General features: G+C 28.9%; 1 protein-coding gene across 1 annotated transcript; it reads right to left on the bottom strand.

Annotated features, from left to right (window-relative positions):
* Positions 1 to 3350: 3350 nt before the first annotated feature.
* Positions 3351 to 26656, bottom strand: LOC101235056 (NF-kappa-B inhibitor-interacting Ras-like protein 1). The gene is made up of 7 exons (XM_065812637.1): positions 26469 to 26656; positions 26101 to 26196; positions 25964 to 26011; positions 12377 to 12469; positions 12199 to 12292; positions 11741 to 11827; positions 3351 to 3805 (listed from the first exon to the last, which is right to left on the bottom strand). Exons 1-7 carry the CDS (start codon positions 26574 to 26576, stop codon positions 3729 to 3731), a joined length of 603 nt encoding a protein of 200 aa, XP_065668709.1. The 5' UTR covers positions 26577 to 26656; the 3' UTR covers positions 3351 to 3728.

The raw sequence follows: 26656 nt of genomic DNA, 5'->3' as shown, positions 1-26656 counted from the left end.
GTTACTTTTTTTTTCCTTCTGTCTCTCATTTAAGAAAAAGAATAAATTTAAATTATTGTTATTAAAATCTATAAATGCTGTAAATCTTTATAATTACTTTTTTATAATATAATTGACTGTAATGTTTATAATTAAAAACTTTAAACCTTTCCTGACAAATAAAGTATGCATTAGTAGATAATTTTCAAATTATAATATTTTTATAGATTATAATTTTTATAGAAAATAATTCTCTATTTGTTCATTATTTAAAAGTAATAATTTTAGTTTTTATTTAAACTGTTCAAGAGTTGTAAGTGTTTTAATATCAATGCTAATTATCTTACTCCATACATTAAGACATACATTATACAACTTGGTGGACTCATATACAGTTTTGGGTTGAACAAAGTTGTTACTTTAATATTTAGTCACGCATTTGTGTAGAGTTTTATTAAATAATGGTTTGAAGATATTTGGTATTGTATTATTATTAGTTTTATACCTAAAAATTAGAAGATGGTATATATTTATTTAGTGCAAATTTAATATTTCTAGGTTGTTGAACAATGGTCTTGAATGTGAGAGGCAGTGTGCATTTGATAATAGTCTAATTGCATGTTTTTATTTGCTAAATAGCTTTTTTGACTTTGTGCTGTATATTGGTGCTGCACCAAGCAATGTTTGTGTAGATAAGAATGAATAAATGAGTAATATATGTATTTCAAATATAATTGATCTAAGGAATGTCTTGCTTTATAGAGTAATCCGATATTTTTAGAAACTTTGTTTTCAAACATGTTTATGTGTTCTTTCCAATTTATGTATTCATCTAGAACTACATCTAAAAATTTCATTGAACGTTCTCTTTTTACGATGTATTCTCCAATAATAAATTTTGGAAGTGCAATAGGAATTTTATCTTTTTTATGGAGGCGAAAAAAGATAGTATACTTAGTTTTAGTTAAATTAATTGAAACCTTATTGATATTTAACCATTCGGTGAGTTTTAGAAGTTCAATGTTGACCATTTTAAATAATGTTGTTATTATGAGAATAAAATAAATTTGTGTCATCAGCAAATAAGATAGAATCTAAAATATAAAAAATATTAAAAATAAAAGTGCTCCTAATATAGATCCTTGAGGAACGCCGCAAGTAATTGTCATACTGTTAGTTTTTCATTGCCGAATGAAATATATTGTTTTCTATAAGTAGCTTTTAAACCAAGCTATGTTTATATTTTTGTTTCCGTCTATATTTTCGTATTATATATTATATTTCGTATACATATTATATTTTTGATTCTAATTTTTTAATCAAAATACTATGATCGACAGTGCCGAATGACTTACTAAGATCTATAAAAACACCTAATCTATGTTCACCTAAGTGAACTTGTTTTTGACAAAACCTTGAAAAATAATCTGAATGAGATGAAGAATTGCATGATCAGTAGAGTGACTTGTTTTGAAGCGAAATTGTTTGCTATAAGGGATACTATTTTTTTTAAAAATGAGTATAATTTGTTATACATAATGCGTTCTAGTACTTTTGAGAAGCAAGGAAAAATGAAAATATTCTATATGTTAGAAATATTAATATCACCTCCAGACAGGGATGGCGCTAGCATTTTTTGGTCTTAGAGATACCTAACTTCCAGACATGAAGCAAACTCCAAACATTTATATGTTTATACTTATGTCAAATAAGCATGCTTTGCAAAAAGTTGTGATGATTCGAGTCTGGTAACAAAAAAGCCCCAAAATTTTAGTCCCCAAGCCCCAAACGTGAGAGCAACATGTTGATGAAATATTTTTTGCACTATTTTCAGCTAGACTTATATTCATTGAGAAATTTTAAGTTTCATAATATAATTCTTCAGCATTCAAAAATTATGACCATGTAAAATTTCCAACCCCCTCAAAATGAGGGGGGTTTAAACTTTATGTGGTCATATTTTTTAAACGCTGAAAATTTTACTATAAATTTAAAATTTATCGATGAGTATAAGTCTAGTTGAAAATAGTTCAAAAAATCTTTCATCAACTTGTTGCTCTCATGTTTGGGGCTTTGCGAACCTTTTTAATGCATCTTTTAAAGGTGTTAGTCGTTTTTTATACTTAATTATATTGATAATTAAGTTTATCCAAATAAACTTAATTATATGATAATTAAGTTTATTTGGAAAACTATTTACCTTAAGTATTTTTTTTCCCATTACTTCCTTAATGACTTACCACGTTTTGTGAGTATCGCCTTTGAATTTTATTATTTTATTTGAATAGTATAACTTCTTTGAAAGTTTTACAATTGATTCAAAATGATCTGTATATATTTTATATACCTTAATTCATTCATAAGTTCTTTCTTCAGAAATACTTCATACAATCTTTTTTTTTTTTTATGACGATGATTTCATTATTCCTGGTGTAATGCAGGGGTTTATAAATGTTTTGGTTTTAATAATTTTTGTTACCACCGAAAAACCTCTATCCTAGTGCTTTTTGAATATCCGAAGAAAACTGTTATAAGCAGTATCTACGGTTTGAATTCTTCAGTTCATACAATAACATTTCGATTACTAAATTTTAAATGACTTTTAAATGAATTTTTAAAGAGTTTTTTGCTATATAATTAAATACTATTTTAGCTATCTCGTTATTTGAGCTATGTTGAAATGCAGCTATTTCAACATGCTGCTTAAAGATATTGAATTTCAGATAGTACGAAAGATTCACACACACACACTTTTATAATTTCAATTGTATCAAAAGCACTTGATAAAAACATAGAAATGCCCAGTGTATACTAAAAATTTTTAAAAGATTCAGCAATATCTCGTGTTCTGTTTGGTAGTTTTTTTATAACTTTTTAAATCTGCGTAAAAATTTTTATAACTTTTTATATCTGCGTAAAAACCATAAAACAAATTCTACGGGAAAAACCATTTGCTACACATGAATCAACTTTAGCGCAAAAATATTGTCAGCGCATCCTGACATCACCTACAAAAAGAGTTTCATCAAACAACATTACAAATTATAAGAGCTAGTGCAGCATAAGTTATTCATCTAGTCGACAATGACTAGATGTATAACTTATGATGTATAATGATTTTTAATTAGATGTATAATGATTTTTAATACGGGGTCCTTATTATTTATATATATATATATATATATATATATATATATATATATATATATATATATATATATATATATATATATATATATATATATATATATATACATATATATATATATACCAAGTCATTAAATCTAATGAATATTTTTATTGCAGAATATGTCACTCAACATTTATAGAGCTCATGGACACCCGAGAAATACTATACAAAAAATAAATCGTTTGCTTGGCACAAGAAAATTTTTTATATTATTTGACGATTTTGCAAATTAAATAAATAATAGAAAAATAGTAAAAAATAGATAAATAAAAATCGCTTTTTTCTTTTACTTATTAAGTGTAAAAAAAAGCTCTTTCAGTAAAAACATGTTTATTTAAAAATAAGTTGCCATTGCAACTTTATATTGTCATGTTAGTAAATAAAACAAAAAACGTCATATTTCAGACATTTAAGTTAACAATTTAATTTGGATTCTTCTTTGTCAACAACATATGCATTAACGGCACATCATTTTATGACCGAAGCAACCATTTCATGAAGTTTTGAAAGCAAATTTTGTACCTTTAACAAATTCATTTTAACATCATAATTGATACATTCAAGCATCAGCATCTTTGACCGAATTTTTCCCGCCAGTTCTTCGAAACATAAGTTTTACATCTGGTTTAACTTTCCCTAAATATATATATATATAAATATAAATATATATATAACTATAAATATATATATAAATATAAATATATATATATATAAATATATACATAAATACAAATATATATATATATATATATATATATATATATATATATATATATATATATATATATATATATATACATATAAATATATATATAAATATATATAAAAATATAAATATTTATATATATAAATATATATAAAAATATAAATATATATATAAATATATATATAAATATATATATATAAAAATACATATATATAAATATATATATAAATACATATATATAAATATATATATAAATATAAATATATAAATATAAATATCCCTCCAGTTCTTCGAAACATAAGTTTTACATCTGGTTTAACTTTCCCTAAATATATATATATAACTGTAAATATATATATAAATATAAATATATATATATAAATATATACATAAATACAAATATAAATATATAAATATATATATAAATATACATATAAATATATATATATATAAATATATATAAAAATATAAAATATAATATATATAAATATATAAATATATATAAATACATAAATATAAATATATAAATATATATAAATACATAAATATAAATATATATAAATAAATATATAAATAAAAATATATAAATAAATATAAATAGAAATATATATAGTAATATATATATAAATAGAAATATATAAATATAAATATATATAAAAATATGAATATATATATGAATATAAATATATATATAAATATAAATGTATATATAAATATATATATATAAAAATATAAACAAATATAAATATAAATATATGTATATATATATATGTATATATATATATATGTATATATATATATATACGTATATATATATATATGTATATATATATACATATATATATATATATATATATATAGATATATAAATATATATATATATATATATATATATATATATATATATATATATATATATATATATATATATATATATATATATATATATATATATATATATATATATATATATATATATATAGAAAACATTACTGTGTCACTGGAAATTGATAATACCAAATTTACTTTAAGATAGTGAAATACCATTTAAAATTAATATGTTCATTATTTATTATTTGTTATTTTAAACTCAATTTATCATTTCTTATTTGCGATTGCGAAGTCATAACATCAAATTTACTAAAATCTTTCGACGTAAATTTGAATCGCTCTACAGTATTTCTCGGTATTTGGTAAATTTAAATTACATTTTTACATTTAAATAAATTTAAAAACATTTAAAAGGCTAAAACTAACTTCTAAATAAAAGAACTCTTTTGACATCTTTCTTTTGACATCTAGTTGACTAGATGTCAAAAGAAAGATGTCAAAATCTACAAAATTCATAAATTGAATTGAGAATTTGAGTTATAGCCAAAGAGCTGATAATTTTTGAACAACTTCGGCTTCATCTCCTTTAAAAAACCTGCGACACTGGCTTCCATGGGTTCAACTCTTTTCAACTTTTTGCTAATAATAGAGATCTTTTTTTTTTTTTTTAATAGAGAACTTTTGCTAATAATAGAGAATGGCAATCCTCTGAGTGAGTCCTGAGTCTTCTTTATGTTTTCTTGAATTATTGTTCACTACTGACCTCTCGTGTAAACCATATATACAATCGATTACAAAGTTATTTGCTAAGATTGCTTTTCTTTACTGTGCTCGCCATTATCTTACTCCTAATTCCATTCTCTACTTTTTCAAATCTTACATTTGTTCCTGTCCGAAATACTGTTGTCATAATTAAACTGCTTCTTTTAATGATGCACTTTCTCTTCAACAGAAGGTCTGAAAACGCATTGTTATTGTAGTTGGACCTGCTTTATCTGCAGAGGTTGAGCCTCTTTCTCATAGAGGTAGAGTTACATCTCTTTCTCTTTTCTACAAATACTATCATGGTCGCTGTTCAAGGAACTACTATCTCAAGTTCCATGAAACAAAACTCATTCTTGCTTGACTCATCATTCAGCAAAGCCATATCTTTTTATTGTATCTGTCCCTCCATATTTTAAAAACATTTATGTTGAAGTGCTTAAAAAAGTCTCTGGCTCTTTCAACGCACTTCAACCTTTTAGAACTATCTCCCATCTTCATGTTTTACTGACTCATACAACCTACAACTTTTTAAATCTCCTGTTAACCATTTCCTTGCTCTTTAACTACTATTTGTTTTCTAGTTACTCCCAACTTAATAGTAGTTGCTTATAGCCTCGTTGGGAGTGAATTTGAATAAAAATAAAAAAAAATTAAATAAATATCAAGCAATCATATCTTATAACAAATAAGATCATAAAATTAATGAAAATATGAAATATATTGTGTCACTGAAAATACTGAATTGATTTGATTTTAATTAACCATTATCAAATAACAAAAATTATGGTTTAATTGACTCACTTCATTAAAACATTTTAAAAATACTGGAAATTTTTGAGTTTTATAAAGGAGCAGGAGATGATTAAATGAACATTTAAAAAAAATGTCCTTGATAGTTTATATTTTGTTAACATATATACAATAAACATTGTTGAACAAGTGTTAAATTTCATCAGAAACTAAAACTTTTACTAACTCTGAATTTTTAAACACTGCTTTAAAAATTAAATTAAAAAAAAAAAATCTCATAACATTTACATAATAACATCAATTTTGTTTTTTGTTATTCTGAGATTTTATATATATATATATATATATATATATATACATACATATATATATATATATATATATATATATATATATATATATATATATATATATATATATATATATATATATATATATATATATATATACATATATATATATATATATATATATATATATATATATATATATATATATATATATATACATATATATATACTTACACAAAACCACCATTGCGACTATATGAATCTACATGAATTACGGCTACATGAATACAAGAATAAACTAATTGCAAAATGCATGAAACTTTTAGTAGAGAAAATCATGTAGTTATTTTTATTCAATCTCGTCAAAAAATCAATTTTATATATATATATATATATATATATATATATATATATATATATATATATATATATATATATATATAAATATATATATATATATACAGTATTGGACAAAACATTTGCAACCAACATCGAACAATGGTAAAAAGTGTTCTTAATTTTACATGTCTTAAAAACGAAACGAACTATATAACACCACAGCAAACAGTTCAGGAGTCTAGAGTCTTAGCATGCCATGACATGAGAATTCAGCTGACAGGTGACAGCACACAGGCAGAATTTCGTTGAAAAGTGCCATTTTGCAGCGGACAAAACAAGTGCAACTTTTTTGGTTTGTTTCATTTTCTTAAGTCTGGTCCGTGTCAACGTCACGGAAGTTTTTTAATAATTAAAGGAAGTATCCAGAAGTTTCCAGAAGCATGCAGAAGCTTCCAGAAGTTTCCAGAAGAAGCATCTGGAAGCATCCGGTAGCATCCAGAAATATCCAGAAACATTCAGAAACATCCAGACGCATCCAGAAGCTTCCAGAAGCATCAAAAAAAGGCATCTTGAATCTTCCAGAACAGGTTCATTTTACTATATAAGAGACATGTAAATCGAAATGTAATTCAGTCAGTATATGGAAGTCAATCAGTCAGTATTATTAAGACAGTTGATCGAAGCGAGTTTTATCAAAGTGTTTTATCGAAGAAGTGAAATACAACAAGTGTTTCATTACATCAATACAGTCCACATCTAACCAAGACGTTGTGTTCCACAGAGCATTATTGTATCATCACAAGGTAAATGTAACACGGTAAGCCTTGAGAAGCGTGATTATTTATTTTTATTATTTTTATGACTTCAAGTGCAAAAATGACTCCCGACAGTTTTGGATTGGAACTAAGAAAGAAAATTATTGGCGATTACGTAAGTGGAATGTCACAAAAAAGTATTTGTGATAAATATGGCGTGAAAAAATGGACCCTATCAAGACGATGTTCCAAATATTGTTCTACGGGGAAGTTGGCAGCAGATAACAAAGGTGGAAGACCGCATTCCATCACTTCTAGAGAGGATTCTATGATCGTCAGATCCGTCAAGAAGGATCCCTGGATATCATCAGTCGAGATACAAAAGCAATTAGAGCTGCCTGTTTCAGACCGAACACTCAGACGACGTGCTGTTGAAACCGGATTGTTTTCTCGACGCCCTGCATAGAAACCGCTGATTTCACTAAAAAACCAGAAGAAAAGACTCTTGTTTGCTACATCTCATACTGACTGGAATGTGCAGAATTGGCAAACTGTCCTGTTCAGTGATGAATCGAAGTTCAACATCATTGGGAGCGATGGCATTTGCCGTCTACGTCAACCGGCCGAGAAACGCCTCGATTTACATTAAGACCATGAAGCATGGTGGAGGCAATGTAATGGTCTGGGGGTGTTTTTCTGCTAACGGTCTAGGTCCAATACATTGAAACGATGAAATAATGGACCGTTTTATGTATAAAATTATCCTGAAAGATGTTATGTTACCTCATGCTGAATGGATTATGCCAATAAAATGGGTTTTTTAGCAAGACAACGATCCGAAACACTCTGCAAAAGTAGTCAAGCAGTGGTTTCAAGCAACCACCTATCGGTGATGGATTGGCCGCCTCAATCTCCTAATCTCAACCCTATCGAGAACCTGTGGGAGATTGTCAACCGCAGAATTAATTTTGAAGGTGTTCCTAATAAGGATCAACTGTTTGAACAAATCCAAAAGGCCTGGGCAGCGATTCCAAAAAGTTTCATTGATCACCTGATCAAATCTATGCCTCGAAGATGCAAGGCTGTGATCGACAACAAAGGATTCGCCACGAAATATTGATAGCGAAATACAGCTTGGTCAACATTTTGTCGAGTTGCACTTGTTTTGTCCAGAAGGAAATCAACTTTTTTTAATACTTTTGATTAATTTATTAAATTTCGTGTACAAATAATGAACTTTGTGCTGAATAAAACTTGAAGAACTTTGTCTCTAAACAGTTACATAGTTATTTCTCTAAATTGAAAAAATGCAGCACTTTTATATAAAGAAACTGAATTAGCATTATTTGGTTGCACTTGTTTTGTCCGATACTGTATATATATATATATATATATATATATACACACACACACATATATATATATACACACACACACATATATATATATACACATATACACACACACACACACATATATATATATATATATATATATATATACATACACACATATATATATATATATATATATATATATATATATATATATATATATATATATATATATATATATATACATACTAAAGGGCATATAGATCAGCAATTGCTTACTAGTTTTGCAATTGCTAACTAGTTAATCTTTATAGCATACGGCTTTATCAATATAAGAAAGGGTATTGAAAAAAAAGATTGCTGTCCCATCCCAAACCTTCAGTTGATGGAGTGTACTGAAGTATAGTAAAGATGAAGAAAGGATAGTGGATGTGTGAACTGAAGCTCCCGGCAACAGGGTATTTCAGCATGATGTCACACTGGTTATCGAAACACACACTTTTACATTTCACAGTTGTACATTTATATGTATATATATATATATATATATATATATATATATATATATATATATATATATATATATATATATATATATATATACAGTGCTGGCAAAAAGTCTTGCAACAAGACACAATTTTACACAAATCAATATTTGCAATGTGTACACAAATGCAAAAAGTCTTGCAACATCATAATTACTTTTCATAATTACTTCCAAAAACAATAATACTTCCAAAAATATTATATTTTCACCCAAAACAAGTTCAATTATTTGAATTACATTGTATAATCATTTTAAACAGATGTACTATTAATATTTGGTAGGATATCCTTTGTTTTTTAACACAGCACTAATTCGTTTGGGCATGGATTTGGCAAGATTTTCACATAGTCCTGATGCAATTTCTGTACACCATACATGACAAATAGCATTTTTTAAACCATCTAATGAACTGAAGTTCATAGCAGATACACGCTTCTTGATTAACATCCAAAGATTTTCAATTGGGTTGAGATCTGGAGAATTTCCAGGCCAATCAAGCAACTGTATGTTTTTTGATCCAAGCCACTGCTTCACAGACTTTGCAGTGTGGCATGGTGCTGAATCGTGTTGAAAAATTCTGCACTAATGAATAATCATGAAATTGATTAGAGATTCATCCAAAACAGGTACTTTTTTGCATTCATAGTTTCTCCTTTGGGCAAAAAGTATAAATTTCCGAGGCCATGAGCAGAAAAACAACCCCACACCATTACAGAAGGCGAATGCTTCACAGTTTTGCATGTGTATTTAGGATTGGTAGGATTAGAACTAGTTGGTCAATGAACAAAAAGCTTAACATCAGAGAACTGACAAAACATGGACTCATCACTGAACATCACCTGTGTCCACTGCTCTTCTGTCCAATCTTGATGCTTCTTGCAGAACTCAATGCGCTTTTTTCTCATCTTTTCAGTTACTAATGGCTTCTTAAATGGCCTTCATGCAGGTAAGTTTAATTCCCCAGAAAGTCTGTGACGGATTGTGCGCTTTGAGACATTAGAAAGTGTTGGTATGCTGTTCTGTAGGTCACCAGAGGTTATTGAAGGATTCATCTTGACCATTGTTACCATCCTGAGGTCAGTACGCTGTGAAGTGACTCTAGGACGTCCAGACCTCTTTTTAGGAGACAGGGGGATAACCTGCTTTACAACATGCCAAATTGTAGTGCGTTCAACCATGTAAGTTGTTGCAATGTCTGCATGAGACATACCACTTTTAGCAAGATGTTGAATGCATGCTTTTTCTTCTTTACTAAGCTGCTGAATCTTAGCCATGATTTTCACAGAATTAACTGTTTAAGCTACAAAATTGTCTTTATAAATATATTTATACCTAAAGATAAAAATAAATGTAGCTTAATTGTCTAATATTTTTAAAACATTCTGTGCAATGTTTTAAAAATATATTTTTAAAACATGCACAGAAATCATGTTGCTACACTCACTATTTTATAGCCTGCTGCTACAAGGGAGTGCTGCTACATTGACTATCTTATAACCTGCTGCTACAAGGAAGTGTTGCTACATTAACTATCTTATAGCCTGCTGCTACAAGGAAATGCCGCTACATCTACTGAGGGTTTGGTTTGGGAAAACAATCTATCATTTAAGGAAAAAAAAAAAATTTCATTAAGTTTTCAAACTTTTTCGGGTCTGGTTTATTAGAGCTATCTTCAAAACTACAGTTTATGAAAGAAACTTTTTAACTACCATGCGAGACTATATATATATAATATATATATATATATATATATATATATATATATATATATATATATATATATATATATATATATATATATATATATATATATAAAATATATATATATATATATATATATATATATATATATATATATAATATATATATATATATATATATATACATACATACATACATACATATGTACATACATACATACATACATACATACATACATACATACATACATACATACATACATACATACATACATACATACATACATACATACATACATATATACATACATATACATACATATTTATAAAATACATTTTTTGTTTAGCATTAATTTTTTTTTATGGATTATCATTTTATGTCAATCCATAAAAAACGTCAGTAATAATTTGATCAATTTTTAAAAATTTTCTGTTTTTGTTTTTTATGCTCAGCAAAAAAAAATCATTGAAAGTGTAGATCAAAAGATTTCTGTAAAAACAGATACATAAGTTACTATTTTCTTATATTTCTATATAATATAAAAAAGAGATACCGTAACCAGAAGCAATTTTTTTTATTAGGAAAGTGATTGGCTCTTGTAATGTATTCCGATTCATAGGTAGTACTTCAAAAAGTTTTACTAAAAAAATTTTAATAAATAAAAAGTTTAAAAAAAAATGAACAGAACAAAACATTCAAAATAAAAAAATAAAATAAAATAAAAAAAGCTAGTCAGCCCTTGGAATTAGAAAAAATAAGGTCAGCAATAAATTGACGACATTAAACTATGTTTAGTCAGCATCAGTTCAGCACTATATTTCTAACACAAAGGTTTCACCTTAACAAGAATCAAGGCTGGCAAAAAATTTCCAACTTCAGTCACTTTTAGGTAGGGAGTTAGATTGGTATTGCCGAAAGTCGACCCTGATTCCGAGGGCTGTACATGTTAAAGGTCTGTAAAAAAATATTTCAATGCAATAAAAAAAAAAGAACACAAGAAAAAAATACAACCTTTTTCTTTGTTAGCCCATTTGTTTATAACTGCATGGTCACATTCACGTGAATCTGAAAGATCAACTTTATTTCCAACAATAACTATTGGAAACTAAAAGTAAAATAAAGGGATAAAAAAAAAATTTTTTTTAAATAATAAAACAACAATTTTAAATTAAAAAAAAAAAGAACATACATCTTTTCCTCTAACTTTTTCAATATCACTTTTAAGTTGTTCAATCAATGTGAAACTTTTTTTTGAAGTTATGCTAAACACCAGCATAACACCCTGTCTAAGAAAAAAATAGTTAAGTTATACTAAACATCAGCATAACACCCTGTCTAAGAAATAAAAAAGTTGAGTTTTTTTATTAATTTATTCAAATTCACTCCCAATAAGACTGCAAGTAACCACTAAAAAGTTTTGAGTTACTAGAAAACAAATAACAGAGTTAAGAAGAAAGGAAACAGTTGACAGGAGATTTTTTGAAATTAAAATTTGTAGGCTATATGAGTCAGGAAAATATAAAGATGGAAGAGAGTTCCAAAGGGTTAAAGTGCATTGAAAAACTAATAAAAGTTTTTAGAGCATGTAGGGAAAGATACAGTAAAAAGATTTTGCTGAATGATGAGTCAAGCAAAATGAGTTTTGATTGATGGAACTAGAGATGATGGCTCCTTGAACAGCAACCATATGTTGATGAGAGAGAGGCTCAAGCTTGGCAAATAAAGCAGGTCTAGCTATGTTTACAATGCATTTTTAGAACTTGTCTAGTATTCCAAACAAGGACAAATAAGAGATTTGTTAAGGTAGAGAATGGAATCAAGAGTAAGATAATGGCAAGCACAGTAAAGAGAAGCAACCTTAGCAGATGTTTACTTTACAATCGATTATATATATGTTTACATGAGAGATCAGTAGTAAACGATCACCCAAGAAGACATAAAGAAAAGGACTCAATGAGAGGGTTGCCATTCATTAGTTTAGAAATATCAACAAAAAGTTGCAAAAATTGATTGCAATAATTAACTGAGTTTTGTTGGAATTAAAAATTCACAAGCCACTGCAAGCCCTAATCTGTTACAGAAGTGAGATCAGATGCAAGATTGACTGCCTGTTTTAAGCAATCGAAAAATTGGAACCACAAATACTATTTTCTAGCAGACAGAAAAACAAGATTCTGTCAAGCACTTGATAAATAGTTTAGAGAGAATTGATGAGAATTCTGGTAAACACTTTTATAAGACTATGGCAGGAATGTTGTCCACAAGCTGTAGAAGAGTTTAATTGATGACTTTAGCAATAGAAATTGGAGTGATTTGAAAAACCTACTAAACAAAAAATTTGAATTAATGACAAAAATGCAGACATTAAAACAAGTACTTTTAAAAAATTACAAAAACAAATGACTGAACTAAAATTATCCTTATTCTAAAGAATTCACAATTAATTTTACAAATTACTCAAATTATTTAAAAAAATAAACATTCTAAGTGATCTGAAATTATTTTATGTAAATTACTTACAATACACAAATTCAAATTTAAAATATGCTTTAACTAAGCATATTTTTTCAACACTTTTAAATATTTAATTAAAAAAATTTAATATACATTCTCACATACTCTCATATGTTAAATAAACAATCCTGTCTGATTATTAATTTGGTACTATTTCCCTTTACCCATTTAGTCCCCCCTTTATTAAATTTTTTTTGCTGATTTCCCAAAAATAATCCCAAGAAACACAACTTTGATGATTTTAAATGCAGCTTACAAGTGAAGATAATATCAAAAAAAATGGCAAGAATACAGCGTAAAAAAATTTTACTAATCTAATTTATAAAATAGTCTAATGTAAAATGTTAAATTAAATATAATTGTGGTATTCCCACACTCCAGTTAATATAAATTCATTGTGTAATGTGGTTTTAAGTTGTTGATAAAAAGTTATCTGTATTTATATTTTTCAAAAACACAATATGCCATTTTTTTAATGCCTCTTTGTATAGTGGAGTAGCTTTATTGAAAAGATAATCCATTTAATGACCTGGCTGACTTAACTCTTAAATGAACATTCTAAGGGAGCCCTTAAAATAATACCAGGTGGATGGTTGGAACCACAGAGGACATAATTCTGTTTATTACTGCATTTTCAGTTGAAATATCTATCCAAGATCAACTGCCTTTTCTAAGCAATTAAAAAGAAAAGATATTTTGTCAAGACAGTATAAAGTTGAGTAATCAGCAAATATAGCTACTTTAGATGTAAGGTTGTTAGTTGTAGAGTAAGAGAATCAAAAACTTTATTGACTGTCTGACAGTAAGTTATTTGACTCAAGGTGAGATGTGAGAAATTTGTTGATCAAAGGCTTTGCTAGCAACAGAAAGAAGACTGATCAAATTATAATTGGAGGGATCTGAATTTTCTCTGGAGTTTTTGGAATTTAGAACCACAGATGCCATTTTCCAGCAAACAGGAAAGCAAGATTCAGTCAAGCACTTATTAAATAGTTTAGAAAGAAATGAAGAGAGTTCTGGAGAACAATTTTGTAAGACTATGACAGGAATTTTGTCTGGATCACGAGCCATAGAAGAGTTTAATTGAGATATAACTTTAGCAACAGAAGCTGGAGTGATTTGAATGTCTAACAATGGGGTAACCTGTTTAATTGGATTGGAGAGAAGACAATGACCATAAGATTTGAGAGTTGAATTAGAAGAAAAGTTCTTTGCAAATAGTTCTGTCTTATCCTTAAGAGAGGTAACAAAATCAGTCCCATGAATGAGAGAAGGAATGTTAGATCTACCTTTGTTAATGACCCTGTTGAAGATTTTCCAAAAGTCTCTAGAGCCTAACTTCTGAGATAAGATACAGGATTTAGTAAACTGAGAGTAACGGAGCTTAGCATCAGACAGCACCTTTTTACATAAATTTCTTGCAATAATGAATATGCGTTTGTTCTCAAGAGAGTTGTTCTTTTGAAAATGATGAAAAAAATGATTATGATTAGATATAGCAGCTGCGCAAGAGGGTGAAAACCATGGAGTAGAACGAGGCTTGGCTTGGAACCAACGAGAAGGAATAAAAGCTTCAATTCTTACCTGAATCCAGGAGATTACATTGAGGGCACATTTTACAGCTGAGAGGAAAAAACATCAGCCTAAGGACTGTCATGAAGAAAATCACAAAAAGAATCCGTCAGATTTAGGGTAGTAGTAAGTAGCGCAATGATAGGGTGAACACGAAGATGAAGTACAAGATGAGAGATTTATAGAGATCATTGCATGATCAGAACCACTTGAGGGAGAAAAACTGAACACAAGCTAGGGTTAGAGACATGACACAAATTAAGGACCAAACATAAATCAAAGAGTGAAGGTAAATGATTAGGGTTGTCAGGATACCAAGTCAAAAAGTTAACTATCTGAGTAAGAGACAGAGAAATGCAGAATTTATAAGCTTTAGTGCCCTCAGGTTTAGTAGCGTTAAAGCCAAGTCATTCAGTGTGATGAGCATTAAAGTCAACAATAAGAACAATAATGGCAGAGTGGTAAAGAGAGAGAGCATGGTTAATTTGATCAGAAATTACATCTAAAAAGAGTTCAGTGTTAGGAAGAAGAAGAACGATAAAGAACAAAGAGAAAGGTGACAGAGTGAAGAGGTGCTAATAAAACTTTTGGATTCAAGGTGAGAAATCATGGCAAAAAATGGGCGCCTCAGTATAGTTGCACCAACTGCTACATGTGTTTGACTAAATGGCTGGATGGAAAAAAACCAACTGGCGCGCCATTTGCCATTCCTATGATATGGAAAGAGCCACTAGATCATAGCACCAACTGCTATTTTTGTTCAATAAAAATCGAAGGACATTCTCTAAAGACAAAGGACAAAAATAACATATCGAATGTGATTCAGCAAAGTTACCAGTACCTCACAGTGATAGTCTGCATATTCCAACTCCACCAAGTGTATTCAACCTCTTGCCCTCTCCAGATACATCAGACAAATCAAACAAAGAAAATGACAATGATGACTTTATGTCGGAAACAGAATCAGCTCCACATTTTATTAATAAACAGAAGGGATCTAACCAGAGACTTACATCTATCAAAATTGAAAGCTGAGGTTCTAGGTTCTCGACTACAAGAGCGGCACTTGTTAACACCTGACACCAGAATGACCATTTACCGAAACAGACATGAAAGATACTCAAAATATTTCATCAAAAATAGTATCACCTTACGTACGAATGTTGAAGGATTGTTAACTTAACTTAGATGTGCTTATTCCTCTAATCAATGGCGTCTCTTTATCGACTCCTCAAAATACTCTCTAAAGACAGTATTAATTCATATTAGAAACAAATATCTTTCCATTCCAATAGCTCATGCAGTGGGACTGCAGGAAACTTACGAGACAATGAAAACTGTACTTGACTGTGTTAGCTATGGCAACCACAAGTGGATTATTTGTAGTGACCTTAAAGTAGTTGCCCTGTTGCTTGGACTGCAATTGGGTTTCACTAAGTATATGTGTTTTCTCTGCCTCTGGGATAGCTGAGACACTAAAAATCATTATGTGAAAAAGATATGGCCCAAACATACAGAATTTAGCCCAGGATACCACAACGTAAAACACATTCCATTTGTTGAACCGAAGAAAATTGTGCTTCCTCCTTTGCATATTAAATTGAGTTTAGTGAAATGTTTCGTAAAAGCAATGAATAAAAACGGTGCTGATTTTAAATACATCCAAACAAAGTTCTCTCGAATCATTTCTGAGGCAAAGATTAAAAAAGGTGTGTTTGACAGGCCTCAAATAAGAGAACTCCTAAAATATAGGAAATTTGAGGAAACTCTTACACCAGCTGAACGCAATGCTTGGCAGTCATTTGAAGCCATGGTTCATAATTTCCTGGGAAACAACAGGGCAGATGATTTCAAGAACCTGGTGGAAAGTCTTGTGAAGCATTATCAAGAACTGGGTGGTCAAATGTTGTTAAAGCTACATTTCTTGGATTCTCATCTTGACTTTTTCCCAGAAAATTTAGGCGCAGTTTCAGACAAACATGGTAAAAGGTTTCATCAGGAGATTCGGACCATGGAGAAGAGGTAACAAGGCAAATGAAATGAAGCTATGATGGCCAATTAATGTTGGTTTTTAAAAAGAGACACTCAAGAGACTCATAAACAACAGTCCAAGCTCACTCATCATTTCTAAACACTTGTAACCATATCTAATTCATGTCATGTTTTATATTTCTTTATACGAAAAGCAGCATTTACACTAAAAGTTTTTTATGAATATTCTTAGGAATTGGGACATATAGGATAAAAACCTAATGCAATTTTTGGATTCAGCATGCTCGAAATAACTAGAGAGACATAATTATATCAGCTGAAAAAAACTTTGTTGACCAGAGTTATTGGAGTCTTTGCGAATCCAAGGATACCTATTAACACTGAGAACTGAGGAAGATATAGCGGAACTTAAATTAGTCTCACTAAAAGCAAGCAAGTCAGGTTAATTTTGTAAGAAGTATGATTTAACTGATGGAAGGTTGCTTTGCGGACCACAAAAATTTGTAAAAGATATATTAAAACAGTTAGGTGGTGGGGATGGCTTTTTATGTTTAATATTTTGGGTAACCTTTGGGATGATTTAAGTTTAAAGAGAACTTGACTCATTCATAGATAAAGCATGGCCTCCTGAGCAATGAGCTATGCAGTTGTCTCAGTCCCAACAATTAAACTGTCACAACTTAGGGCTCCTTATGTGGCCTCAACAATGCAGTTGATCTACATCACCAAAAACATTAACAGAGATGCCATCCATGCGCAACATGGCACTATTTTTACTCTGATATTTTACAGCTCTTGATGAAATCCGCCTCTCTGAGAGCTACCACAGACAGGGGCTATTCTAGACCATTTTTGACAGCACCGACCATATTTGGGCACTACCCAAATTCAGAAATTGAGGACCTTTTTTTTTTAATGGCAAATATTATTTTTATTGCAAAAAAATGCCTACAAACAGCAAATTTCCTGACGGAAAGGCACTGACACAGGGGGTACCACTACCCAAATTATTTTCCTTGAATAACCCCTGACAGAGTTCGGGAAACCTTACTGCCAACTTACCAGCCTGCCTCAGAACCATTAAACTGAGTTTTAGAGCTGTTCCCTTTGTTAGAAGATAACAGGAAGAGTTGCATAGCCACTATCAAGGAGGCACAAGCAAAAATCTGAGTAGAGTCAAGAAGATCCAGCATTCATCATCCTAGGCAGGAAATAATGTAACACAGGTTTACATTTACGCTAGACGAAAAAGGGGTTTGAGGCTGGTCAGCAGGAATATTCTGCTTACCCCTAAAGTCTTTGCCTAGGAGGCCTTCACCAGACATTAGGTGGATGCAGATAATATCTGTTCAAAGTGAGTATTTTTATTAAGACACCATCTCTAGCCTTTACTCAATCAAGAACTCTAAGGCAGGGAATTTTTAAATCAGAGTTTGTTTCTCCAAGCCTTTGCCTAAAAAAAGCAAACCCTAGAAGGCAGCAAGAAATGGAGTAGGTAGTACTGGGTTACATTATACCAGTAGCAGAGTAATTGCGATGATCCTGAACCAGACCTGACCTGGAGTAGTTAAAAGGAGTTACTTCCTGTAAACATTACTTTAAATCAATAAGGTATTTTAGAAATGCATTAGAAAAACATTTCATCTAACAAAATACTAGAGAATAAGGTCAGAGGCGTGGTAGCTCCAGAGGCTATGCGGGAATCCTGTATGGGCTTTTTACACTTTTATCTAAATATTGGCCTTTTGGCACTTTTTAATCTAAATATAGGCCTTTTGGTAAGTTTTACTTTTTCCGACATTCTAAAAAAAATCCACAAATATTTTTATATTTACTATATTTACGTCTGCACAAATTCAATTTAATTAATCGCTTGATTTAGAGTGTTCAACTTTGAGCAAATTATATTAGTAATTTGCATAATAATTCTAACAACATTGCTCAGAAAACAAAGTAGATATTTGAAGATGTATTATGGTTTCTTTTGTGATTTTTATCAAACATAAAATTGAAAAAATAAATCCAAAAATATATCATAATATAAACTAAGTATCTAGTTCATGTTTTGCATTTTTGTAACGTTTCAAAATTGATATAAACTTGTTTTATAAGAAAACAATGTGTTTTTATAATAATTAGTTTCTATTAATGCACGTAGCATTGCTACGCTAAATGTACTTAAACAGTTTTTGTACATATACAAATAACTAAATGACAATTGTTGAAATGACATCTATTTAAAAGTATAATTATATATAACTTAACAGGGCATTTATTTCGACTTGAAATAAATGTCCCATAGTGTTCTACATTTATTTATTTATTTCAGGACAGTCTTAACACAAAGCAGCGTTAATAAAGCAATCACTCCGCAACATCCTGTCCTCAGCCAGGTTAAAAAAGGATAAAGGCTGTGCAAAAAGTACATTTAAGAAAATATGTTATATGCAAACTTTCTATTATGAACTATATATACATATATAGCAAATTTACATGAATAAAAAATGGATTCTGGCAGCAAATATATTGACAATCTTATCTAAAGGGATTTCCTCTAACATGTCCGCATTGTAGAAACATAGTAATGTATCTTGTGTATGTTCCTGGGTCAATTTGTTTCTTAATTTGTTTTTTACATGTTAAAGAGAGGAAAATACTCGCTCACACTCATCAATATCAACACTTAGCGTCAAAATGTGATGGTATATGTGAAACATATTTTTTATTGGCAATGATCCGCCTAATGCTCTACATAGCAGAATATACCTAAATTATGCAAAAATAACAATCACCAATTTTAAAACTGATCAAAATAGCTAAGCACATAATAAAGTATAAAAAAAAACTACTTGTACGTGCATACAAGGGTGCACAAAATGATTCTTTTCTCTATGAGCTCCTGTTTTATAGTCATTTTCTATCATTAAGTGCTCTTCGCTATCTGAAGTTTATTTTTTGTTATCTTCAATTTCATTGTCATCATTCATTGCTATAAGAAGTTTTAACAAGGCTTGGATGTTTCTATGTTGGAAATAAGGTTGCAAAATGACGGTAGCATTTTTGTTTCGATGTCCATGCCATGATAACAAGAGTATGAAAGGCTTTTATTATGCTTTTTAACACAAAACCATTTTGATCCATAACTGTTTTAATGCCATTTTCTAGAAATTGAAGAGTGGATTATCCTGCTTAAGAGATAAATAATGCCTCTAATGCTGCAGAGTGGGCGACCAATACTTTATGTCTGTTAATGTTGTGTAGATGGTGTGATCTGCCAGTTTGGTCTAACCAGCGTCCAGTCACTAAAATGTAAATAAAACTTACCTCTTATCCTGTTGCTGGCCTTTGCCAAAGTTTATCATCTATGTTATCCAATGTTTGGAGGTAATGAATACTAATATGGTCTGATGTTTTTGAAATTGAAAAGTAAACTGGATCACTGTGACTAGATAACTCGCATGTAATTGATTTCAGTTATTTACTGAATCACAAGGTGTAGAACTACTTGATGATGATGCAAAGAATCCAGGAAGAGTTTTTTGTCATGATTGCAATATCTTTAACTTAACTTGAAATTTTTCTTTCTTTTCCTATCCGGATTTCTGTTTTTTCATATTTTTCTGGAGAAAAAAGTTGCAAAATGTTATCATGTTATCATTTTTTAAATTTTAATTTATTTAAAAAATGAAAAAACAACTAAATAACATTTAAAAAAAGTATGAAACACTTTTCAATTAAGTAACTGCTCAATAAAATACAGTATAAAAACTTTTTATCTTTAAAGTATGTCAATTACAAGACCATTTTTAGAGCGCTGTTGTGTGTTTATGCTATGCAAAAATGCTAGCAAAATGCAAAATCAAAAAATGCATACACTATCTATAAAAAACAACTTCTTAATTTCAAGAGAAAAAAAATTTTTAAATTTTTTTAATATAAAATCCAAAACAATTTATATTATAATAAAATAAATTATATAACATTACATAATAAAACAAAAATCTTTGATTTTGTGTTAATGGGAAAAAGCAATAAAATACAAATCGTATTTGGTTACCATAACTTAGCAGCAAAGTTGTATTTATGTAAAGTGAAATCAATGCTGCAGTGCAGTGTTACCAATTTTAGCTTTAAAGTATTACAAACTTGTTGGTTTGGATTAAATACTTTAACTTATTGGTGTGCATTAACGATTTATTTGAATAAGGTCAGTTTTTTGGTGATTTTATAAGTAATATATATATATATATATATATATATATATATATATATATATATATATATATATATATATATATGTATGTATGTATGTATGTATGTATGTATGTATGTATGTATGTATGTATGTATGTATGTATGTATGTATGTATGTATGTATGTATGTATGTATGTATGTATGTATGTATGTATGTATGTATGGGTCTTAACATCCATCATACATGGTGAAACTTTTTAAATAAAATCCTGCATGGGCCTTTTAGAGCCACCATGCCCCTAACTAAGGTGAGCGTTTATAGTTAGAGTCACTAGTTAGTTACTGAACTCACATTGGATCAGATATTTAAACAGAACACAAACATATATAAAGTAACTTACGGGTGAGTTAACACTGTGTCAGAGGTTCAGTCAGAACACAAAACATACATATATAAAGTAACTTACGGGTAAACCAACACTGCGACAGAGGTTTAGACAGAACACAAACATACAGATAGCAACGTACAGGTGAATCAACACCATGTCAGAGGTTGAGACAGAACACACATACATATAAAGTAAATTACAAATGAGCTAAAGTAAGACACCTCCAACTATATAAACGATAAACACAAAAGATAAAAATATATAAATAAAATAAATAAATAATAAACAAAATAAAAATAAAAATATTACTATAATAAATCATTGTAGTGCTATTTTGATTTAATTTTGTAACTTTCTTTAACAGCTAAAAAAATGTTGTTGCCATTGCCATTAGTGCAATCTTGGGGCATTCAATATTTAAATTTAAATTCACAATAAAAGAGTCTAGGATTAATGCAATCAGTCATAGCATGCCAGTGAATGGTGAGCAAGCAATGAAACAAAATATCAAATTAAAATCTGGACTGATGTAGTAAAGTGTGAGACTTATATATAAATCATTGTTTCATCTTGACAAAGATCTATTGTAAAACAAGCTATGGTTACTTCAGGAAAATATTTTTGGAATCCCTTCTTTAACTTTTTGTACAACGAAGTATTTGTCATTTAAATGATGATTCAGACTCCATAGTAAACTATTATTAACATCATATATAAATTCTTGAGCTCCTTTACTATTTTAAACTGATTTTAAAAAATTGAAAAGATCAGTTAAAAGCATGATCTTACTATAAATTTTTTAACACATCAAAACACAAGTGTTACAAAGTCCTCCTTCATTTTTTTAGATACATCACTTTTCTGAAGCAAAATCTAAACTTTAATCAGCCTTTAACTTTAACCAGGAAATAATTTAAACTATAAATAAAACAAATCAAATTAAAAAAAGCATTCCTATTATTAAATGTCAGCATGGGTTTTAAAAGATAAATAACAAGATAGAAATTTGAAAAACAAAAAATAATATTCGAGTAAAACAATTTCATGCAAAAAATTTTTTTTCTTGAAACCCATTTTTGAGATTGTAACATCAAATAGAGTGCAGTCTGGAGATGAAGGAGAGCGATACAGAACAAAGAGAAAGGCAATAGAGTAAGTGGTGCTAAAGCACATAAAAGAATAGTCTGTGGATTTAAATCTAGTTTCTCGACAAATGAGTGAATTCTTACAAATGTAAATGCCTAGGCCATGCATGTGATTATTAGAGTCTTTACTAAGATCAATACTAAGATCACAAAATAAGAGAGCTGAACTTAAATTAGTCTAACAAAGAGCAAGTAGATCTGTTGAACTTGCAAAAGATAAGACCCAACAGAAGAAAAGTTACTTCGAAGGCCACAAATATTAGTGAATTATAGATTTAGAGAATTTGGTGATGACAATGGTTCTTTGTGTTTTATAGTTTTTGGTACTTTTTATTATTTTTGAAATTGTTAAAGAACTTGACACAAAGCACAGATAGTACTCCGTACACTATTTAATAGTTGAAGCAATTGCCTCATTACTATTAATAAACCCTAAGCTGTAACAAAGGGCTCCAAATGTGGTCTCGACAATGCACACCAAAAGTACAAACTGGGACACCATCCATGTGTGACACTTTACAGCTGTTGATGGAATCAGCCTCAGTGAGAGCTACCACAGAGCTCAGGTAACCTGTCTACCAGTCGGCCTCAGAATCATAAAACTGAGTTTTAGTGTTGAACCCTCATTAGGAGATAATAGAATGAGTTGCTTAGTAATAATAACAGAGACACAAGCAAAATCCATTCAACGAGTCAAAAAGATCCACCATTCAACATTCTAAACTGGAAACAATTTATATAAATACATCTATGCCAGCCTAATAGATTAAGAAAAAGTGCGAAGCTGGTCAACAGATAGAATCTGTTTACCCCTTAAGTCTTTGCCTAGGAAGCCTTTAACAAGACAGTAGCTGGATGCAATTAACATTTGCCCAAGATGAGTATTTTTATTGAGACACCATCTCTAGCATTTTCTCAATCAAAAGCCCCAAGCAGGGTATTTTTAAGTCGAAGTTTGTTTTTTCCTAGGCTTTGCTTAAAAAGGCAAACTCTACAGGGCAGTAGGGTATTTTGAGCTTAACAAATGCTATCTATAATCTGACAAACTTTAAATATTTTTACTTTTGTTATAATAAATATATACTACGCCTACTAATATGATTTTATAATGAGATTCTTTATCATAATTTCAAAATCAATATAAATAATTTTTATTGAATAAAACCTATTAAGTTTTATAATAGAAACAGAGTTAACAATTTTTAAAAAAATAAAAATTTAAAAACCTGAAGTATTGCCAGATATCACAATTTGCGATCACTTAATTTGAGTCTTGAATTTTAATTTAATAATTTTAGAAAAATAAAAAAATTAAATTTATTAATAAAAATAAGTTCAATCTTTCAAATCTTTATGTAACTTCTTTTATTATCTAATTTCAAATCTTTATGTAACCACATATCACAGGCAGAGGGAAAAGAGCCAAGGTAACAAATTGATGTAGATAAATCTAAAATTCGGTAAAAAAATAAATAAATGAATATATTATTTAGCAAACCTTGTGCAAGTCATAAAATGTGCTGCCATCATATCCTCCTTTTATCTAGGGTTTCTTTACAGCAAAAATTATGCAGTTCTGAGGTTATATTGCTTTGCTAGAACATTCTGACATCATTTCATTGTGGTAGCACAACTAATCCAAGTTTTGGTGGAACTATTTTTTCTTAACAGTGCTAAAGTTTCCATGTCAAATAGTTAGACCTACAAAAATATCCATCTACGAAGTTGTTCTACAAAAAGAACATTCACTAAAAAGTGGAACTAATTTTCAGGTAACCTACTGAGGCCTAAATTGTTTTCAACCAATTATATTCTTTTATTTTCAACCGATTTATGACATTTTCGTTTTTGACCGATTTATTTTTCGACCTATTTTAAAATTTTTCATTTTCAACCGATTTGAGTTAAATATGTATTTTTTAAAAACAACCGATTATCTGGTCTGTGTTTTTGATGCTGTTTTTTTGAAACTACAAAAAAAAATTTTCAAATTGAAATTAAATTACGTTGAAAATATATTAAACAATAATTCCTAAATTTAATATCTTAATCATACCTGTATTAAAAATGAAGAATGATTTCTTCATTTGTGAAAAACTATATTTTAGAAAGTTTCTTTAAGACCTTTTTTATCTTCAAATAAAAATGTCTTTGATATTGATCTTATGACTTTAGGTCATGTGATTAGTGGCATCACTTTAAGCTTGTGGCTTGTGGTATCTTTAATTTTTTTAAAATTCTTCTAAGTTTTTACTTAAGTTAAAAAAACTATTTTTAACTTAAGTAAAAACTATTTTTAACTTAAGTAAAAACTATTTATAACTTAAGTAAAAATTTGACACAAAATTATTTTGTTAATGCTTTTTAATTTTTTTTTAAATAAATAATTCCAAAAATAAGCATTGTTTTTGTTAATGATGAACAAGAGTTTTATTCAACCGCAAGCGCTACTCAATTCAAATACCCTAAAATTATACGAAGTTAGTGCAGTTTAAGTTATTTTTCTTGGCCTAAATTGATATAAATTTTTACGATAGGAATATTTATAGATTTATTATATTTAGATTTTTAGTTTTGAAAAATAAGGGTTTTGAGAAATAAATTGTAAAAGCGGGATTAAAATGGGTTTCAAATTTTTTTTTGGCACAATATCTTTTTTAACTAACAGGTGGTTGGGATCAGGGTCATTAAAAAAAAAAGGTCCTTAATATTTGCAATTTGCCAACTATAGTTTAAAACTTGCCGAATGTGCCAACTCAAATGCTTATATGACAGCTTTGGGGGGTGGGGTTGGGACACCCCTACACCCCCTTTGGGACAGCCCTAGTTGGGATTCAACTTAAAAAAAATTGTTTTAAAATAATGCATCATAGCATGCAACAAGGTGACAATTTAAAAAAATATTATTAATCTTAGTTAAATTACGTTAATGGATGAATGGTCAGTTTAACTGAAATAATAATTCTTACATCAACTATCTGTATATAATGTGAAGGCAAGCTAGGACTGACATAATCCTAAAAATATTTAAGATAAATATAAAGATGTATTAAAGACAAAGTATTTAAAACAAGAATAAACAATGAAAATATATAAAACTAAATACCAGTCCCTTGAGATCATATATTCTTATTCTTTCCTTTTGTCCTTTATCTGCATCAATCCATGCATCATAAGAATCTTCTAAAGTTGAGTACATTACCTAATATATTTATAACTTTGTGTATGAAATAGTTTTTATTTATTTTTTAAAAAATAACCTTATTCCAAATAAAATTTAAAACTAATTAGGCTGCAAATTTAAAGTTAAATTAAACAGTAATTAATTAAAAAAATAACAACTTAAACATTTTTTTACTTTATCAAATTTATTTATAACTATTTTACTAAACTGACATATTATCAAATTTATTTATAACTATTTTACTAAACGGCTTTTAAAAACAAAAAAAATGAAAAAATATGAATGAATACCTTTTCAGGGTTGTAGTTGCCATAAACAATCTGCTCGATAATGGATGTTTTACCAACACCAACTGCACCGAGTACTAAAATCTTAGAGAAAGACTTTACAGGTGGCATTTTTTGTTTTCATAGGAAATTTTGATTTTGAAAAACTACTTTATAATTTTTAAAAAATAAATTTACAGAAACTTTATAAT

Source organism: Hydra vulgaris, chromosome 12 (genome assembly GCF_038396675.1).
Source record: "Hydra vulgaris chromosome 12, alternate assembly HydraT2T_AEP".
Taxonomy (NCBI): Eukaryota; Metazoa; Cnidaria; class Hydrozoa; order Anthoathecata; family Hydridae; genus Hydra; species Hydra vulgaris.
Note: the sequence above shows the minus strand (reverse complement) of the source record. Positions and strands in the feature narration are given on the sequence as shown.

Bases quoted from the DNA above. Each gene is read 5' to 3' on its own strand.
- LOC101235056 (XM_065812637.1), bottom strand. From the start codon at position 26,576: ATGCCACCTGTAAAGTCTTTCTCTAAGATTTTAGTACTCGGTGCAGTT. The intron at 12,293-12,376 runs GTATGTTCTTTT...TTTTACTTTTAG, and splicing joins AAAAAGTTAGAGGAAAAGAT to TTTCCAATAGTTATTGTTGG. The intron at 3,806-11,740 runs GTATCTCTTTTT...ATATATATTTAG, and splicing joins AAAAATTGCTTCTGGTTACG to GGAAAGTTAAACCAGATGTA.